The following is a 17,681-nucleotide window of genomic DNA, read 5'->3' on the forward strand; positions in this document are numbered from 1 at the left end:
CTCCATCCTACCAGCCCGCACAAAGTCTTCAAGGTTTGCTTTTCCCAAGAAAAGACTGGTTTACAATCATAAGTGAATTGAGGGGTACTATGTTTGCTTCAAATACAAAAATTTGCAAAGTTTGCCATCACTCTGTTAATTTTTTTTAAACACTTTTTCTCTGTTGTAAACGTTCTAGGTGGGAAATCCCAGAAAGAAGAGGTAGAAAGTATGACGTACCTTTCTCACTTCATCCGAAGTCCATGTCTACCCCACAATGTCTTTTGGTTTAACTCATGTCCCACTGATACAAACATCACTGCAATGAAACATATTCTTCTGTTCACCATCCTGTTCCTTCCTAGTCTGTACTGTGTAAGATGATCTGCTCTGTCAGCTTGTGTGGCACTTCACAAAATACATACTCTGTCTACAAAACACTTGCACTGGCAAAGGGGAAAAGGGAGGTATAAGTGGGGAGAAGTTGGGACAAATCTGCATTCATTCTGGTTGCTGGTGCTGAACTTATCAGATATATTATTCTGCCCTTACTCCAAGGAGCTCAGGGTTGCTGTCGAGACCTGAAGTCATCATCCTGAACTGTGATTCCGTTCTTCTATTTCAGGATGGGTTTGTGAGATCTTTCCGCCGTGCATGCTCTGCCTGCCGCTTCAGCATGGCGCCTGGCTCAGTGACCAGTCTCCATGATAGAAGCAAGGCCAGAACCTACACACTTAATTCTGCCTCTGCCATTTACTGTGTTATGTTTAGAACTCACTAATTTGGTTAGACAGCAGCCGTCATGCACTGCAGGGCCTGGCGCAATGGTTTACCTCCAAAGGCCGCTCCCAAGCCGGCGGGTGAACAAATCATGCTGTCACCAGTGTCAGCCTCGTTAACCTGATCTTTGGTGGATCACCAAATGTCAACATTGCCTGGAACATCCATTATCAGGCCCAAGGACTTACTTGAAGCATTTGTCAGGTTGTTCTGTCACAGGCTCATCTTCTGACCTTCAGAGAGGAACTTTCAAGGAGAGGCAGCTGGGGGGGGGGGGGGGATTTGCCTAGTGGTCTCACCCAACTAGGCTTTCCACCTGGCCAGGGTTCATTGTGGTCAGGGCCTGTTTACAATGAGTGATCCAAACCTCATGACTCGCTCTTAGGCCTAGGTTATAGGTAATTATTTAACGGCCAGTCTTACAGCAGACTAATTGTAGAACTGAGGAAGAAAATGGCAGGCACCTCAGGCCTGTTTTTCAGGAGGGGCGTTTCACACCCAAGACCCAAAGTCTTGTAAGCCACCCGAAGGGGTTCTCATTTTCCCTAGGAGCTCCTTTGCTCCCCTCCATTTTTGAAACTCAAGAATTTGCCTGAAACAATTGCAACCGAGGCTGGAGGTAGCTGTTCCAAAGGGGGGGGGGGGGAGAGAGAGAGGGAGAGAGAGAGAGATTTGGCCCTGGCCCTTATATATTTATTGGGCTTCTAGGCCACCCCTCCCCAAACTGGTCTCGGGTCATCTTACAACAGTTTCACAATTCAAACCCCATCCAATAATGTCATCTTGTTGAAATACTAAAATTAAATCAATTTAAAATTATTTAACTCCATTATTATGCCTCCTGCAATGCAGAGATGGAGCCATTTCCACCAGGCCAAGATGGCGGGAGGGAGGACTAGGCAGGGGCCCATTTAGCTGGCAAAAGTGCAGCCCTTGCCCTTAGTCCTCTCTGAGCAGTTGCACGTGTTGTCAGCCAGACACGCCTCTGCCTCCAAGAAGGCTGGATCCTTTGTCCCTGTCCGTTTTTATCCCACCCTTCCTCCAAGAAGATCTGGAGTGTTCACATTGTTCTCTCTCTCTCTCCCTGCCCCAAGTTGTCCTCACAACATTCCTGTGAGGTTGGTTAGGCTGAAAATGGCCAACTAATAAGCTTCCATCTGGGGAGCTGAACCCAGATTGGCTTGTCCTAAGCCCTGTCGATCCAGTGTGCTTTAAAATGCATCTGAAACCAGGTGGTCCCAGGCACCCATATGTAGCAAGTGGCATCAAACGGCCTATTCAGCTGCCATTTAGGAATTCAACTATGTAGCAGAGAGGATAATTTTTCCCCCCATGTTGGAAATGCAGGGGAGTAAGTGGCGGAGTTCCCCTTGCCAGCTGGGCCAGTGTCGGGGCTGAACTGCGCAGCGGTAGATTTCACTCCGCCTCCAACTAATGATTTGTGTTTAACCACAATTGGAGTTCAAAATACAGGATGCTTGAGACTTAAGGCCTCTTCTCAGGAAGGAGATGAAACAGCTGCAGGCACAGTAAACAAAAGGCTGCAGGCCTGACCCCTGGTGGCTGCACTCTGCTGGCAACGGACAAGAAGAAACTTGCGCAAAACTATGTAGCTGATACATCCACGCTCCCCTGGGAAGAAGACCACCAGCGGCAACCGGATAGGGCAGCACCTAACTACAGGGCCTGGGCTGCAAAAGGAACAGGCCTGCCCGGCGCATGCGCCTGGCCCAAGGCTGTGGCATCTGGAGAGCCTGCATGTTATCAGCAGGAGGTCTCCGAGTCAGGGACCCAGGCCTTGGCAGTCAAGTAAGGAGAGTCACAACCAGCAGTGTGGGCCACACCTGCTGCAGGCACACTCCAGGAACGTGGCAGAGGCAAGAGGCTCGGCCCTGCCGGAGATAACCAAGAGAAAATGACGATAGGCCTTATCTAGTTCCCTCTTGAGTTTTGTGAAGTATCAAGGCTGTGAGAGGCGGAGGGGCCGGAATGGATCCTGCCAGGCCTTCCTGGAGGTTTCTGGTGGACGGCTGCAGAGAGGGCTTTAAGTATATTTACAGACTAGGGCAGGGATAGTCAACCTGTGGTCCTCCAGATGCCCATAGACTATAATACCCATGAGCCCCTGCCAGCATTTGCTGGCAGGGGCTCATGGGTATTGTAGTCCATGGGCATCTGGAGGACCACAGGTTGAGTACCCGTGAACTAGGGGAAGGATGAGTGCTTCTGAATAGGTGCAGAATGCATTTCCTGGCCGGTAACCAAGATATGTTTTTCTGAAATATCACAATTTCACTGTTGGGCCCATGCCAAAAGAGATGCCACGTAACGTTTTTGTAAGTGAGGCTAGCCAAAATAACACGACATGGTGTGTAAGTTTCCACGTTCTACCAGGCTGGACGTTCAATTTTGCATTGTGTTTTCAATAGAAGGCGTCCGTGTTTTCATTCTTGTTCTCAGCGTACAACCCCAGACTTCTCTCACTCTGCCCACTGAAGTCAGCAAAACGTTACTGCCAGGATGCTGACCAAAAAAGGACCTTAAGATTATGGTCAGAGAGAGAGAGAGAGCCCCCCCCCCCTTTAAACATGCAGTCTGGTGAAGACTTCTGGAGAACTGGAAAGCTTATACATTGCTGTTTGGGTCAGCCGTCAAAACATGCTTCTCACAACTTTTGTTCAAGGTATGCCTGGAACTCAGCAAAGACTGGAAAGTAGGCCTGCTTGAGGTCCATGTCCAGGGGATTAACAGGGACAGGAATGGTGTATATGGAAGGCCAGCTGCATTATCAAATGCAGGAATCCACCATGCATCTATTGCCCTCTCCTGGGATGGACTTCCAAATGCACCTGGAGAGGGAGGAGGAGAGATTTTAGCTTGGTGCCTTCATTTTAGAGGCAGTTTTATCTTTTCCCCTTGGGAAACTAGTTGTGGAAGGAGAGTGAAACCTTACAAAATCGGGCATCTAGAGCCTCAGTCTTTAGTTCCTTCACTTTAAATGAGAACCGGGTGAAAAATCCAGCACCCCTGACGGCCTGCAAGACATGAACTGACCCTTCCTCAACCTGATTGGCTGGTCATGTCAGCAGTTTGTCACAGCATAAAACGCCAAGTCGGCCATCTACCATTCTGCTACATGCTTAAACCCCAAATCCGGATTGTTTTATTACAAGCGCTCCTGTAGTTGAATGTCCCCATAGCTGCCAGCGGAGAAACCACAGCTGCAAAACCTCCAGCAGCATTCATTGGCAGCACGTTTCCCAACCCGTCAAGAGGCTGGGGCTGGCTGCACAGTGGACTTAAATCTTCAATTTAAGTGCTACCTGGCTCTAAAGCAGGGGTAATCAACCTGTGGTCCTCCAGATGTCCATGGACTACAATTCCCATGAGAGAATTCTCATGGGAGTTGTAGTCCATGGACATCTGGAGGACCACAGATTGACTACCCCTGCTCTAAAGTAACCATTGAATGGCTGTTACACTGCAGCAACTTACCCAACTGTGAAGCAGCACCCATTTGCACCTGCACGGAGGTCAGTGAGGGATTGTGGTAACCTCCTTTAGAACAACAGCAATGTACCTTTTTAACAAAGAGAGAAGGCTCCCCACTCCAATACTTTGCCCCAAACAGTTCCACTGTCTACCCCTTTTTGCAGCCCACATTAGCTCCGGCCTCGTTTGCCCTGAATAACACCCTGGTATCTTACCAAGGGCCAAGTCATTAAATGCCCCCCTGAGCCCCTCACCAACTATAGCAGCCAAGCTGACCATCGTCTGGCACAAGAATACAAATTAGACCCTTCCTTCCTGAGCGATGCTTTGGGAGCAAGACTCATCCAACAAAGCCAGGAACCAGGTCCTCACATCTCTCATGTGGGAAACGGTGCCCCTACGCGTGTGCAGAACATCACCTCTCAACTGAGAAGCCACTCATGCTCTCTTTCTGAAATTAAGCTTTAGTAGCCATGACCCGAGTGCAGCCCTGCTAGGTGGAAGGGCTTTTCTTCCCTCTGGACAGCCAGCCAAGTCCTTGGAAAAGGGAAAACACTGAAGGTCACCAAGGATGTGTTTGTCCCCCAAAATCTCTCGTTTCCAAAAATAACTGGCGGCTCCTGGCCTGGCTGAGGAAGTAGCCACTTTGCCCAGGCCCTTCCCAGCTCCTGCACAGTCAGCTGAGCAGCTGAGGCAGCCACACCCGCCCCAGCAGAGGCCTTGAACCTGGCAGAGTTATTTCCCATGACATTGGCATCGTCTTCGAACATCTGGCATTCAACTGATAATTGCCTGCGATTCTGCCGGAAGCTCAGCCCTCCTTTCTCCTTTCAGTGAGGCAGCCAGAGAGAGGCCTCAGGTCCCCTTTCTGCACTGGTTTGTAAGCTGCCAGAAGCCCTCGTGGGGAGGGGGATTGAGCTGATCGTGGTCCTTCAGCATCGAGCGCAAGGCACTCTGCATGAACTCTGAGGCACTTTCCACCTTGGCCAAACTGGAGCTGCAGTATTTCAAAAGGAAAATGCGTAATAGAAACTAGAGCCCAACCACAGCTTTTGCTGAAGAAGGCACAAAGACTCGGCAGATGGGCAAAAGGGTTTAAAAAAGCTGGCAAGGTCTGACCAAGGGAGGGGGTGAGTGTCCCTTTGAGCAGGGGTAGTCAACCTGTGGTCCTCCAGATTTGCTGGCAGGGGCTCATGGGAATTGTAGTCCATGAGCATCTGGAGGACCACAGGTTGACTACCCCTGACTTTGAGCTCTACGCAGAAGGCAACAATTCTACCTTCCATGCAGCTCCGTGACCAGGATGGAGGCATGGCTTCCACGTACATTTATGCCCTGTTTCGTTTTTCCACAGGAGGGGCTGCTGCAGGAACCTGAAATTGACACCTAGCTACCCAGTCGTAGATGCTGGTTGCTGAGCAATAAATTGGTCTGCTGGGCTGGTGAAGGAAGTCTCTATGGCCATCCAGGCCATTCAGCCCTCTCCTTCGGCTCTGCCTCTCTCCCTCCACCCTTAGCCAAGGCTTCTCTATTCCCATCAGGCTCTGCAGCTCCTCCCCCAGATGCCTCAACTGGTTTCTCTATGGTGCATTTATTTCTGAGACACAAAGAGAAGCTCAGCCTCAGTGTTGGAATGGATGCTGCCATCATTGCTGGGGTACAGCTCTTCTGACCGAACTTGGTTTGAGCTGTTTTTCAGAACCCTTCAGTCCAGTGGTTCTCAACCTGGGGGTCGGGACCCTTTTTGGGGGTCAAACGCCCCTTTCACAGGGGTCGCGGCAGGGCAAGCAGCTTTGCCGGGGGCATCTACACAACAGCCTTGTGGGGTAGATCGAGATAAAGCGTTCGTCGGTCTGGAGCAGCGGAAAAGAGTGAGACAAGAGTTGGGACAAGAACTGAACTGAAAACCCTGGAAAACCCCCAATTTATATACAATCATGAACAATGGATCTTCACGCCATTTTGGTTTAATTTCTGTGAAAGAACCCTTGCATAATCTTATGGCTGGGGGTCACCACAACATGAGGAACTGTATTAAAGGGTCGCGGCATTAGGAAGGTTGAGAACCACTGCTTCAGTCCTTCTCATTCACAAGGGTGCACCTTCCCTGTCAACTTATTTGATTTTTTAAATTCTACTTTTAAAAATTAGAACCAAATATAAACTCTCAACTCAATATTTCAATGGACCTTAGCATTCCTAACAAAATCCCCAACAGTAGTCTCATCCCAGTGATAACTCCCCGTCTCAGAAGCTGTATCACTACCAAGATGAATGGTCTTTTTTAGCCTCTTGAAGGTCATGAAGGATGGGCAGCAAGCCCTACCAGGGGTCAGACTTCCATAATCTTGGTGACATCACTGAGAAGGCCCTGGCATAAGGCACTCCTTCAGATGACTTTGGTATGCAAATGCAACCCTTCAGCATTGAGTGCAAGCAATCTGGCAGTGTATTTATGTCCTTTAAGGGTCGATGGGGTTGATGATACATCAAAATGGGTATAATACTTGACAAACCAGCTTGCCCCTTTAACAATGGGACGGCTGCATTTTGGACCAGATGAAGTTTCTGAGAACATTTTAAAAGCCCTGCAAAGATCCAGTCTGGCTATCCCTGGCATATGGCCAGATTTCTCCAGGACATTAAAGGTAAAAGGTAAAGGTATGCCCTGTGCAAGCACCGGGTCATGTCTGACCCTTGGGGTGACGGCCTGTAGCATTTTCATGGCAATATGAGGTGGTTAGCCAGTGCCTTCCCCAGTCATTACCGTTTACCCCCCAGCAAGCTGGGTACTCATTTTACCCACCTCGGAAGGATGGAAGGCTGAGTCAACCTTGAGCCGGCTGCTGGGATTGAACTCCCAGCCTCATGGGCAGAACTTTCAGGCTGCATGTCTGCTGCCTTACCACTCTGCACCACAAGAGGCTCTCTCCAGGACATTACAGCTTGTATATCAGTCTGGTCAGTCTCAGCATCAGGCATCCAGGAGTAAGGCTTAGTCCAGTAGTGTAGTTTGACTGGTTCTTCAAGTGGAGCTCCGCCCCATCCAAGAGAGGCTGCATGCCTCCTCCAAGAGCAACTTGGCCTTGTGCAGTATTCCCCAAAGGGACATGAGCTAAGGAAATCCCTGGTCCCAATCTCAGCTCTGCTCCCTGGGACTGACTGGCCTCTTCTCAGTTCCACCTTCTGGCATCAAAACCTTTCTAGGAGGAGGTGAACACATCAAGTTGTTCTAGGACCTTCACATGCCAAGAGCTGCCACCCCAGGGAGGCTTTTATAGAATCACATGGAAGGGGCCATACAGGCCATCTAGTCCAACCCCCTGCTCCATGCAGGATCAGCCTAAAGCATCCATTAAAAGTATCTGTCCGTTTGCTGCTTAAAGTCCGCCAGTGATGGGGAGCTCCTTAGGCAACCAATTCCACTGCTGAACTATTCTGACTGTGAATTCCCCCTCCCCTGATATCTAGCTGGTGCCATTCTAAATGTACTTTTAAAGCCGGTTTGCTGCCAACAGGAACCTTTCCCTGCCCCCCTCCAAGTGACAACCTTTCCAATACTTAAAAGACAGCAATCCTGGCCCCTCTCAACCTCCTCTTCTCCAGCCTGAACATTCCCAAGTCCCTCAGCCTTTCCTCACAGGGCTTGGTCCCCAGGCCATGAGTCATCATGTCTCTCTCCTCTGGACCCTAAATTTTGTCCACCTATCAGAGCCTGTCAAATGGAAATTGTGGCATAGATGTGTAAATCTCCTCCAGATTGAGCCTCTAGATGGGACCAAACTGCCTCTCTCAAGGGAGCAGTGGGTGTGGGGGAGACAAACCGTTCTGCTGCAGGGGAGATCTCCTTCAGCAGGACCAGACAATAAATCAGGGACAGTTCCTCTCCCTCCCTTACTTTTTTAACGAGCCCCTTCCCCGGCCATCCGTGAGCAAGTTTCCTTCTCCTCTTGCTCTCTCTATGGCAAAGGTCCCACATTATCTTCTCAGCTGCCACATTCTAAAACTGTTTTTTTTTTAATGGACTGTATTTTGTTGCTTAATTTTTTTAATGCCGTCACGTGCACACAGAAAGCCAATGAGGTTCCTTGTCCGAGACCATTTTGACCACCATTTGGAGGTAGGGAGTCGCCGAAAGTCCGGCAAAGACTCTGGATACGGACGTATCCACATTTATTCCGTTGGATGGGAACAGAGGAAAGAGAAACCTCCGCCAGAAAAACTTTGCTGTTCTGATGTGACTCCATCCCGATTCAGAATCACATCCAAGGATCTCTATTGCTTGCAGTTTCTACAGGAGACACAACCGAGTGTCCCACGAACAGAGAAACAGAGGCATCCAAAGTAAGTGATTCATACAAGAACTGACAACCTTTCCCCCTCCCTGCGATTTCCTTCTGCCACCCTACCCTCTGTCTTTAGTCAAGGACATTAGCAAAAGATCCCAGTCTAAATTCTCATTTCTCTGCATGCCCATTGCTTGGAAGATTGAAATCCCCCTTGTTCTTCGTTCCCTGCACATGTGTGTTTCTATCTTGCTTCTTTCCTACAGTGTTTGCAAAGTTTGCAAAGTTTGCAGTGTTTACTACTCTCCATCAAGACAATATGCATTTGGGATCTGGGATCGGGGCCACAAAAAGCCACCTGGCATAGTCCTTTTCTCGGCAACAGATGCTGGGCTGGGCTGCAGTTTTCAGCCAGGAGCAGACTCTACAGGATCTATCTCCATCCCTATCAAGGCTGCATCTGAATTGGAGCTTACTAAGGGCTTTGTTCCTACACTTGTTCTCGGCACAGAGTGGCCCTGAGCAGGACACCTGCCTAGCCGCAACCAGCCCTCCCATTTCTGGGTATCCAGGCAAAGAGCTTAGGACCTCTCAAAGGGAACTGTGGAGGAGGGAGGTTTGTGGCTCCAAAGTAGACTTTATTCCCCTAAGTGCTTTGAGCCAAACCCATCTTAAGGACCCTTCCCAGTTAATTTCAGGTGCACATATTCTGTATTTATTGCCTTTCTTCATTATTATTAAAAACTAGCTTCAAAGCCCGTTCCTAAGAACGGGTCTTGAAAGGGTCCCCTCATCTGGCCCCTGGCCAGGCAGCTTAAGGTGTCCTTGGGCAGCAGCTCGCAGCCAGATCAAATGGGGAGGGTGGGGGCTGGGCAGCTCATTAGCAGGGCTGGGACAGAGCTCCTTAGCAGTCAGCTATTCAGCTCCTTAGCAGTCCTTAACAGCAGCCCAGCCTAGCAGGCCAAGAGGCCCTCGTTAGGAGGCCCTCCACCATGATCCTTTGCCCAGGGCCTCTCCCCTTACCTGCTGCTGGCTCCAGGCACTGAGGCATCTGAGAACAAAGAGGCTAGAGTCCAGGGACGGAGGGCGGGAGCTGCAGGGGCAGGGCCAATCAGGGCAAAGCTGGCTGCACCCTGATTGGCCCTATTCCAACTTGAACAGCTGAACATGTCCCACCCCCTAAGCTGTTTCATAAATATATAGAGGAACAACAATGGATAAGGATATCTAGGCATGTGCAGAGTGCAATTCCCTCATCAGCATGGCTAGGCGTGTCCTCTTAGCACGTAAGTGTAGGAAATGACTTCTAGTTGAAGGGCTTAAGCAACTATCGGCAGCTCAAGGGATGCAAGGATAAAAGCCTTTGAAAAAGAGAGGGGCATTGGGTCTCAAGCACATCCAGAAACCCCCTCTTCTCAGCCAGAGCCCCACTCCCAATCGCAAACATCAGTTCTGGCCTTGCAGTGACCTTCTGGCCTCAAGACAGATTCCTGACCAGGTGGTTGAGGAGACCTGTAGAGGACTTCTGTCAGTGCCACACTGGGGGCTGTTTTCTGCTTCCCGATCCCAAGCATGCAAGATTGGTTGCAACGAGTTACTGCAAAAGGGAGGCATCCTGCATATGTTCAGAAGCACTCTTATGTTAAACGTTTGAAACAGAAACGTCTGCCAAATCAGAGCGTAGTCCAGCTAGCTCAGTTCAAGCTAATTAGATGCATTAGCTGGAGGTGCCAGAAATGGAAACTGGGGCCTTCCAAATGCAAAGCTGTGCAAAGCTCCTATATGGCCCGTCTCAATTACCGAAACAAGGACATAGGGGAAGACTTTTGCTTGTGAGCATATGAATCAAATTTGTCCCATTCAGCCCAGCATTACCTATGACTCATACAATGAAATGTCTTTCCCAGCACTTAGGGTCTCACACCCAAGGGTGCTGTAATTTGCACTTCAGCATGTAGCTCCATAACTCCTCCCCTTCAGAGCAGCATGGCGTGTGTTTTGTTATTCTAGGTACCCCCTAGCATTACAGCCCGTTTAGCTGCAGACCACTGGCACCCTCTGTAGTAGCAGAGCTGTTCGGCTCCCTATGCAACTGCAGCTCTCTGCACATGCCAAGAGGCTTCCAGCCACTAGCGGTGCCATCTCTAACCGGTAGCCGCCATTCAGTCAGTTGCTGAGCCTTGGCAAGGCCCTGGGCAGCCATTTCCCTCCTGCAGACAATATCCCAAGCACCAGGACTATTCTTAGATGCAAGAGGAATCCCTCCCTCCCAGAAGAAGCCTGTTTCCTGCTTCCCAGTTTGCACCAATGGCCCCATCCTGAAGAGGAGGAAGCCACAGCAGTCCAAAGCTTTGAATTCCCCTCCGTGCTTCTCAACACTCACAGCAAAATTACAGGGCCAAACTTTCCTGGAAGATGTCACTTCATCCTAGAGGTTGCAGTGTGCAGATCTGAATTCTCTCCCACAGAAATGAGCTTCTTTGTACATTTTAAAAGCCTTATCAAGCCAGAAGTCAGTCTAGCAGCCTCTCTGAACTGCTAGTTTCTAACAGGCAAATTTCATCCTGTGTTGTGAACAATTCAGATGAGTTACTCCACCCTCCCCAGAATGCCACCATGCAGGTCAGAATGTCCACCATGTGGTCACACGATGCACGGGGCATTGCCTTGTTTTGGGTAGCCTTGGTTTGCGCTGCTGCTCCTGGCTATGGAGGCTGAGGCACCTTTGCCCTTTCCCCAAAAGCCTGCAAGGCCAAAGGATCTGGAGCTCCTCTTTGCATTAAGAAGCACTATTCCCACCCCCACCCTCTTTTCCATGAGTTCAGACAAAACCCATGTTCCAGAGCCGGGCTCAGTCTGCAGTGTAGCCACTGATTGGCTGGAATCTGCCCATGCCCGGAACAGCTTGCCTCTCATTGGCAGCAGGATGGATTGCGGGGCCTGCTTGGAAGATGCCTTTCCTTTAGAGAGAGAAAGAATCACACAAATACATTTCTTTCAACTCCCAGCTTGCTGTGCGAGTTTTCTGCTCCCTCCCTTTTTTAAAAACATAAAGGAATAACTAAAAATATGATCCTCCAAAAGCCTGGTGTCCTCTGTTCAACCACATCCTTCACTCTGTCCTTTGAAATGTCAGCCCCCCTTCCCTTCCCTTTTTGGCTCCTGAGGCCGAGGGCCCTTGTTTCTTTTAACCAAGTGTAGCAGCCCTGGCCGGCACCTGCACTGGGAAGCACCAACAAGGAAGGAAGGAAGGAAGGAAGAAGGAAGGAAAGGAAGGAAGGAAGGAAGGCCAGACTCCCCTTGGCTTGTGGCATTTCTTCCTCTGCCGGGGTGGGAGTTGATGGAGGCTGAAAAGGGCACCAGTGACCAAGGGCAGCCCAGATCAGGCCATGCTGGGAAGGGAAGCAGGGTCTGTCCTTGTCTGAGCGGCTCCCCCCTGGTGCTCCAGCCATTCCCCCTGCCCACGGCGCCCTCCCTTGGGAGGAGCAGGGGGGGGGAGCTGGCTCGCTGGCCCGGGCGGGCGCGGTTCAGCCCCGAAGGAGAGGGGAGGACTGGACGAGGTGGGCCTGCGGGGGGGGGGGGGCGGTTTGCTGTCTCCTCCCGTCGGAGAAAAGCGTCGCGGCCCGGAGAGAGACCAGAGGGCCGGACGGGTGCGCTTCCGCGGGTCTTCTGCCGTGAGGCGGGGAGGCTGGCGCGGTTGTTCAGGGAAGGAGACGGAGCATCCCCCCGGAGAGCTCTGCCAAGCGGGGCCTGCCCTCTCTCTCCTCCCGCTGCTGCAGCGCCTCTGCCTGCGGCGGGGAGGGAGTCGGGGATCCCCTGCCTGTCCCGGCGCGGCGGCAGGACCCGACAGAAGGCCTCGCAGGGGAAGCGACGCCGCCGGCCCGGGTCCCCTCTGCCACCTGGTGGTCGCGGATCGGGACCCGCGTGCGCGTGGGGCGGCCTCCGAGTCGGGCGCCTGGGCTTCCGAGGACGTTACCTGCCGGCAAAGAGGCCCGAGCGCCCCCCCCCCCTGCAGCAGCCAGGCGTCCCTGTCCCGCAGGGCGCCCCTTCAAGTCCGCACGTCTGGACGCGCCTGAATCGAAGACTCGTGTTCTAAGCACGAGCCTCGAGCGCCTTCCTCTCGGGTGACTGTGCGAGCCCCGCACGGCGCTGCTGCCCCCGGCCGGCTCCAGGAAGGGGACTGAGGTCGCAGAGATTCGTCAGTCTCGCTTCTCTCCTGCGCCCCCAGGAGGAGGGGGGGGGCTTCCACGTTGAGGATCGCTAATACCCCCCCCACACACACACACCAATAATTCGTTGAGGGAGCCGGTAGTCTTAAAAACACCTTTAAGCGGAATATATAATTTGAATCTCTCCCCCCCCAACAATCTCCCTCCAAAACGATACGGCTGAATTTTGCAAGACCGCGCCCCTAATATACAAAATCAAAATTAGCTAATGTTCCTACAGCCCGCCTGTCACTCTCTGAAGGAGCCCCACGGCGGCTTTCTCTTCCTCTCCCCACAACAGACACCCTGTGAGGGAGGTGGGGCTGAGAGAGCTCTAACAGAACTGCTGTGAGCACATCCCCGAGAGAACAGAGGCTGGCCCAGGCCGCTGCCTTTGGAGGAGTGAAGAATCAAACCTCGTTCGCCAGAGCCGCGGCTGTCGCTCCCCCCCCCCCCAGTCTGGCTCACTTGAGAAAACGTGTCCCCCCTTTACCTGCGGGACTTTTGCACCCCGAAGGACCAGCCCGGCCGGCCCTCTTTCCGGACCCTGGGGGCGAGGGGACTTCGGGACTCGCGGCCACAGCCTCGAACCAAGGCAGAGACACGGCCAAGGCCAATGGCTGTTGTGCTTCCCCCCCCCCCCGCAAAATATGTCCACCCCTTTTGCAAAGAGGCGGCCCTGGCTGGCGGAGGGCATTGGACGCGACAGGGGCTCCGGCGGCGGCGAAGAGACGAGCTGCCCTGGGGGGCGGGGGCGGGGAGACCCTGCGAATTCCAACGGGAACCCCGAAAATGGCCTCCGTGTCCGTTGCTTTAAGGAAGACCAGGCTCTGGAATTGAGGCGACGGGTCGGAAGGACCCCAGAGAGCGGTCCGGGACTTCCTCTTGCCCCTCCCCCACCCCACTGATAAGGGGGGAACCCCCGCGAGGGGGTGGGTAGGACCCGGTGAGGAAGGGAGGGCAGGCTCAACAATCTTCCGTACGACAGACCCATCTCGCCCCCCCCCCACAGGCCTTGGGCCACATCAGATTGGGTCAAAGGCTGCTGGTGGGGGGGGGTCTATATTCTCCCTTGAAATTCCGCGAAGGGACCTCCGGACGGCTCTATCCCTCTAGCGCGGGGTTACTGGCGCTGCGAGGCTGCAATCTCGAGCTGATTGGGGGGGGGAGCCGACGCCCCCAGAGAGCCGCCTAGCTGGAGGAGGGGGAGGAGCGTGAATGGGGCACTTCAGACGTGGCTGCTCCTTCTGCGGAGAACAGGGGTGGCTGTCGAGGGGCCCCAGCTTGCGCGAGGCAGAAGAACCCAGTAATTCCAAGCCCCTTCTTCTCATCCCGCCCCCCCCCCCCCATCTCGGCTCAACTTTGGGACTTCTGCTGGGCAGCCGTTGGCCCCGTCGAAGCTTTCGGGGGGGGAAAACGCCCTGAAAACGGGTCCAAACCAGCCCGACCCGGGGGGGGGGCAACGTTATAACGGCTTGGCCTAAGGCGGAGAGAGGGAAGCGTCTCCTCTGGGTTTGACGGTGGGGGGAGGAGCGCTGCCCCATTGGGTGGGTGGGGGCCTGGATCCGAGGGTGGCGGTGGCCCCACCCCACGGGAACAGAGAACTAAGTAAACTCGCAATTCCCTCCTTCCCTGGCGGTGTGCCCCCCCCCCGCGCTCCCCGACGCACATAGAGCCCGCCAGGCTATAAAGGCGACCACTGTCCTCCCGGCACCTCCCTCCCTCGGTCAAGCGGTGGTCCCGGAGTGCCGCGCCGGTGGTCGAGCCTTTCCCTGGCTGCGTTCTCAGGCGCTGCCCGGCTCTTTTCCTGCCCGCAGGCCCGGCGGAGGTGATGGATTATTCCTACGACGAGGACCTGGACGAGCTGTGCCCCGTCTGCGGGGACAAGGTCTCCGGCTACCACTACGGACTGCTCACCTGCGAGAGCTGCAAGGTAAACGCCGCCCGCCGCCGCCCGACGGGGCGAGCAGACCCGAGCGGGATTCGGTTGGGGGGGAGCAGGGCGGGACGGGCGAAGGCAGGAGACGGCACCTGCGGCTTGAGGGGTGCATCCCGGACCCCACCGCCCCTTGCCAGAGCCAGGTTCCCTTCTTCCTCGGCCCAGCGCCCGAATATTGCTGGAAGGGTGTCCCTTCGAGGCGTTTCCTCCCACCAAGCCGGGGCTCGGTGCGGAGGAAGGAGCTGCAGAAAGGGCCAGCAGCGGCGCCCCGAAGGGTCGAGGGCGGTAGAGGGGAAGGAGTCGCCTGCCGCCCACCTGGAGACCCAGTTCGAGCGATGTTTGTTCCAGAGGAAAGCCCTTTTGCCTTCAAGTCGATTTGCTTCTGAGTAGACCGGCGTCGCCTACAGCAAGGGCCGCTGACCGAATTACCGTAAGCGCCCCACCGTCGCTCACCGCGTTCAGAGCCGGTGAACCAGCCGCCCTCTCTGGGGGCGACCGGCGCTTCAGGGGCGCATTCCCTGCCCGGCGTGGTTGAGGATCGGGAATCGGGGCGATCACACTGCGGAGCAAAAGGAATTGTGAGAAAACGGGGCGGAGGGAGAGAGAAACCGAAGGGAGGCGCGCTCGGCCTTGGCCGGAGGCGCCTGAAGAAGAGCCCAAGGCGATGCCTGCCTTGCGACGGCGGCCAGGGAAGCGACGACGCGCCTTCTCCGGCCTCTTCTGCGCCTTCGGGCCGGGAATCGGTCCTGCCCGCTGCAGGGAAGCGGCGCTGAGCGGCAGCCGCTTTGCGCGGCTCGGGAGCCGGCTTTGTCGCCGCTCCGCCGGGCTTTCCGGCTGGCCTCCGCCGCTCTCCTGCCCCCCGTGTCCCTTGAGCCCCAAAGTCCCTGAGTTGGCGTCCCCCGACAGGGATCGGCCTCGATTCGTTTTCTAGGACAGGCCGGCGAAGAAAAATCGCGTCCCTCCCCGTCCGGATTTTAATGTCCGTTTGTGTTTCGGTTCGTTCGGGAAGGGGGGGAACGGCAGCTGCGCCAGTTCGATGTGGCTCCGGTTCATGGTGGGAATGGTCAGCGAAAGCACCAGCGAGCTGCAAAAACTGACATTCCGTTTGGTCTTTTTGGCCATGCAACGGATCCCAAAACGAGCCGCAGCATTTATTTATTGAGGAATAAATTAAGCAGGAACGAATTAAGACTATATATGGGAAACGGCTTTAGAAGAAATCCAATCAGTCCCTTTTATCTCCAAACGCCGGGTCAGTGTTTGTGTGTGTGTGTGCGAGGGGGGGGTCTTTCCAGAGGAGAAAATGCCGGCCTTCCTTCCAGGGGGTCCTCCAACCGTCTCCCCCGCCGAGTTTTGAGAGCGCCGGGTTTCCAAAGGCGTGCGCCGCGGCCAGAAGCTGGGGGGTGGCGGCTGTCTCCGGAGCCCGCCTCTGCGGGACAAGGGACCCTTCAGGCCCCGCGGCGATATCTGGGCATGGGCATGGGCAGGGGGCGGCGGCGGGGGGGGGGATGGGACCAAATCCCGCCAGGCGCTCCCCCGGCCAGACTGGGAGCTCCCGCCGCGCGCGGTAAAATATCTTCCAGACGTTCTGCTTAGCCAGGCAGGGACCCCCATTCCAGAAGAAGGGGGTCCTGCTTTCCCTTTTCGCCTTCTAGGGCTGGTGGTGGGCGGGTGGGGGGGATATCTCCCCACCGCAAAGCAACCGCGGGTGACTCAGTGGCCTTGTGGGTTTGGAGGGGGGGGGAGAGGAGATCGGCAGGCTCTGGCTCTTTCGGCCCTTCCTTCCAAGGTATACCGCCCCTCCCCAGCCCGAGGGCTGATTTATTAACGGAAAACATTTCTCCCCAAAACAGGCTGCAGGAAAGTTGTGGTTCCCCCGAGGAACCCTCGCATCACTTAACTGACCCCCCCCTCCCACATTTCCTGCTTGTCCTTGCCCCTCCCTCCTACTGGCTAGGTTGGGTCTTAATTAATGTTTAAAAAGAGACCCCAAAGGCCCCTCCTCGGCTCTCCAAGATGGAAAGATGGACACCAGAGGCCTGTTTTCGATGGCCTGTTTACCTAGTCTGGGATTCAGCCCCAGTTCCGGAGACCTCGGCTGAAGCTGGGTGTTCCACCCTAGTGTGTGTTTCAAACCCTGTGCAGATAGGGACTGAGACCCGCAATCATGTGCATTCAGTGACGGTGGCAAGCAGGGATTTTCCAACACCCTCTTCCGCCAGCCTAGGGTGGGAGCTGGCCTCCTTCTGCACAGTTTGACACAAGCCCCGTGAGGTGGGTCACTGGCTTCATTCCCACAGTGTAGAAAATAAGACAGAGAAGACACCTAGAAAATGACGGAGGTGAGCTTTGAACCCCTGAAAGGGTCTCTGCTCAGCCGGGAAGGACCCTCCCAACTCCTCCCTAAAAGGCGAATCAAATTGATGCCATCGGTTGGCTGTTCTGGTTGGCTGTGCAAATAGCTGTGGAGCTCCCAGCACCATTTCCTCACAGATGTGAGGCTGGCACTGCTCAGAGAGACCAAGTCTGCAATTCTCCTCTCTGGAGCTGGCCCCAGAGGCACCGGGGATGGGCTGTGATAATGTTATGTTCATCAGAGGCTCCTGGGCTGGCAGCTTTGGAGCATAGCAGAGCTCTTCTTGCCCCCTTGGTGCCAGAGAAGCAGCACCCCAGCCTGCTGGTTGCACTGGACTCAGCCATCTCTCTGTCTCTCCCCCCCCCCCCCAGGGCTTCTTCAAGAGAACCGTGCAGAACAACAAGCACTACACGTGTACAGAGACACAGAACTGCAAGATCGACAAGACGCAGCGCAAGAGGTGCCCCTACTGCCGCTTCCAGAAGTGCCTGACGGTGGGGATGAGGCTTGAAGGTAAACCTCTGGCCCTCTCCTGGAGTGCATGAGCTAACAAACGGCAGGTGGCCTGTGGTAGGAAAAACACAGGGCCACATTTTCTGCTCTGGGAAGGAATTTCCTGGGCAAAGGCTTTCTGTCGGCCC

At 54.3% G+C, this 17,681-nt stretch overlaps 1 protein-coding gene across 2 annotated transcripts in view; it reads left to right on the plus strand.

Moving 5' to 3' along the window:
* Positions 1-8,058: 8,058 nt before the first annotated feature.
* NR5A1 (nuclear receptor subfamily 5 group A member 1) overlaps positions 8,059-17,681 on the plus strand; it is a 40,071-nt gene continuing 30,448 nt past the window's right edge. The window contains exons 1-3 of one of the 2 annotated variants that reach the window (XM_077306121.1): positions 8,059-8,595; positions 14,563-14,678; positions 17,412-17,553. In XM_077306121.1, coding sequence (XP_077162236.1) covers positions 14,577-14,678; positions 17,412-17,553 — 244 coding nt within the window. In that variant the 5' untranslated portion in view covers positions 8,059-8,595; positions 14,563-14,576. Of the gene's footprint in view, positions 8,596-13,992; positions 14,052-14,562; positions 14,679-17,411; positions 17,554-17,681 lie in introns of those variants that run through there. The other variant, XM_077306122.1, reaches the window with a different exon arrangement.

The sequence above is a fragment of the Paroedura picta genome, chromosome 12, assembly GCF_049243985.1.
Source record: "Paroedura picta isolate Pp20150507F chromosome 12, Ppicta_v3.0, whole genome shotgun sequence".
Lineage (NCBI taxonomy): Eukaryota > Metazoa > Chordata > Lepidosauria > Squamata > Gekkonidae > Paroedura > Paroedura picta.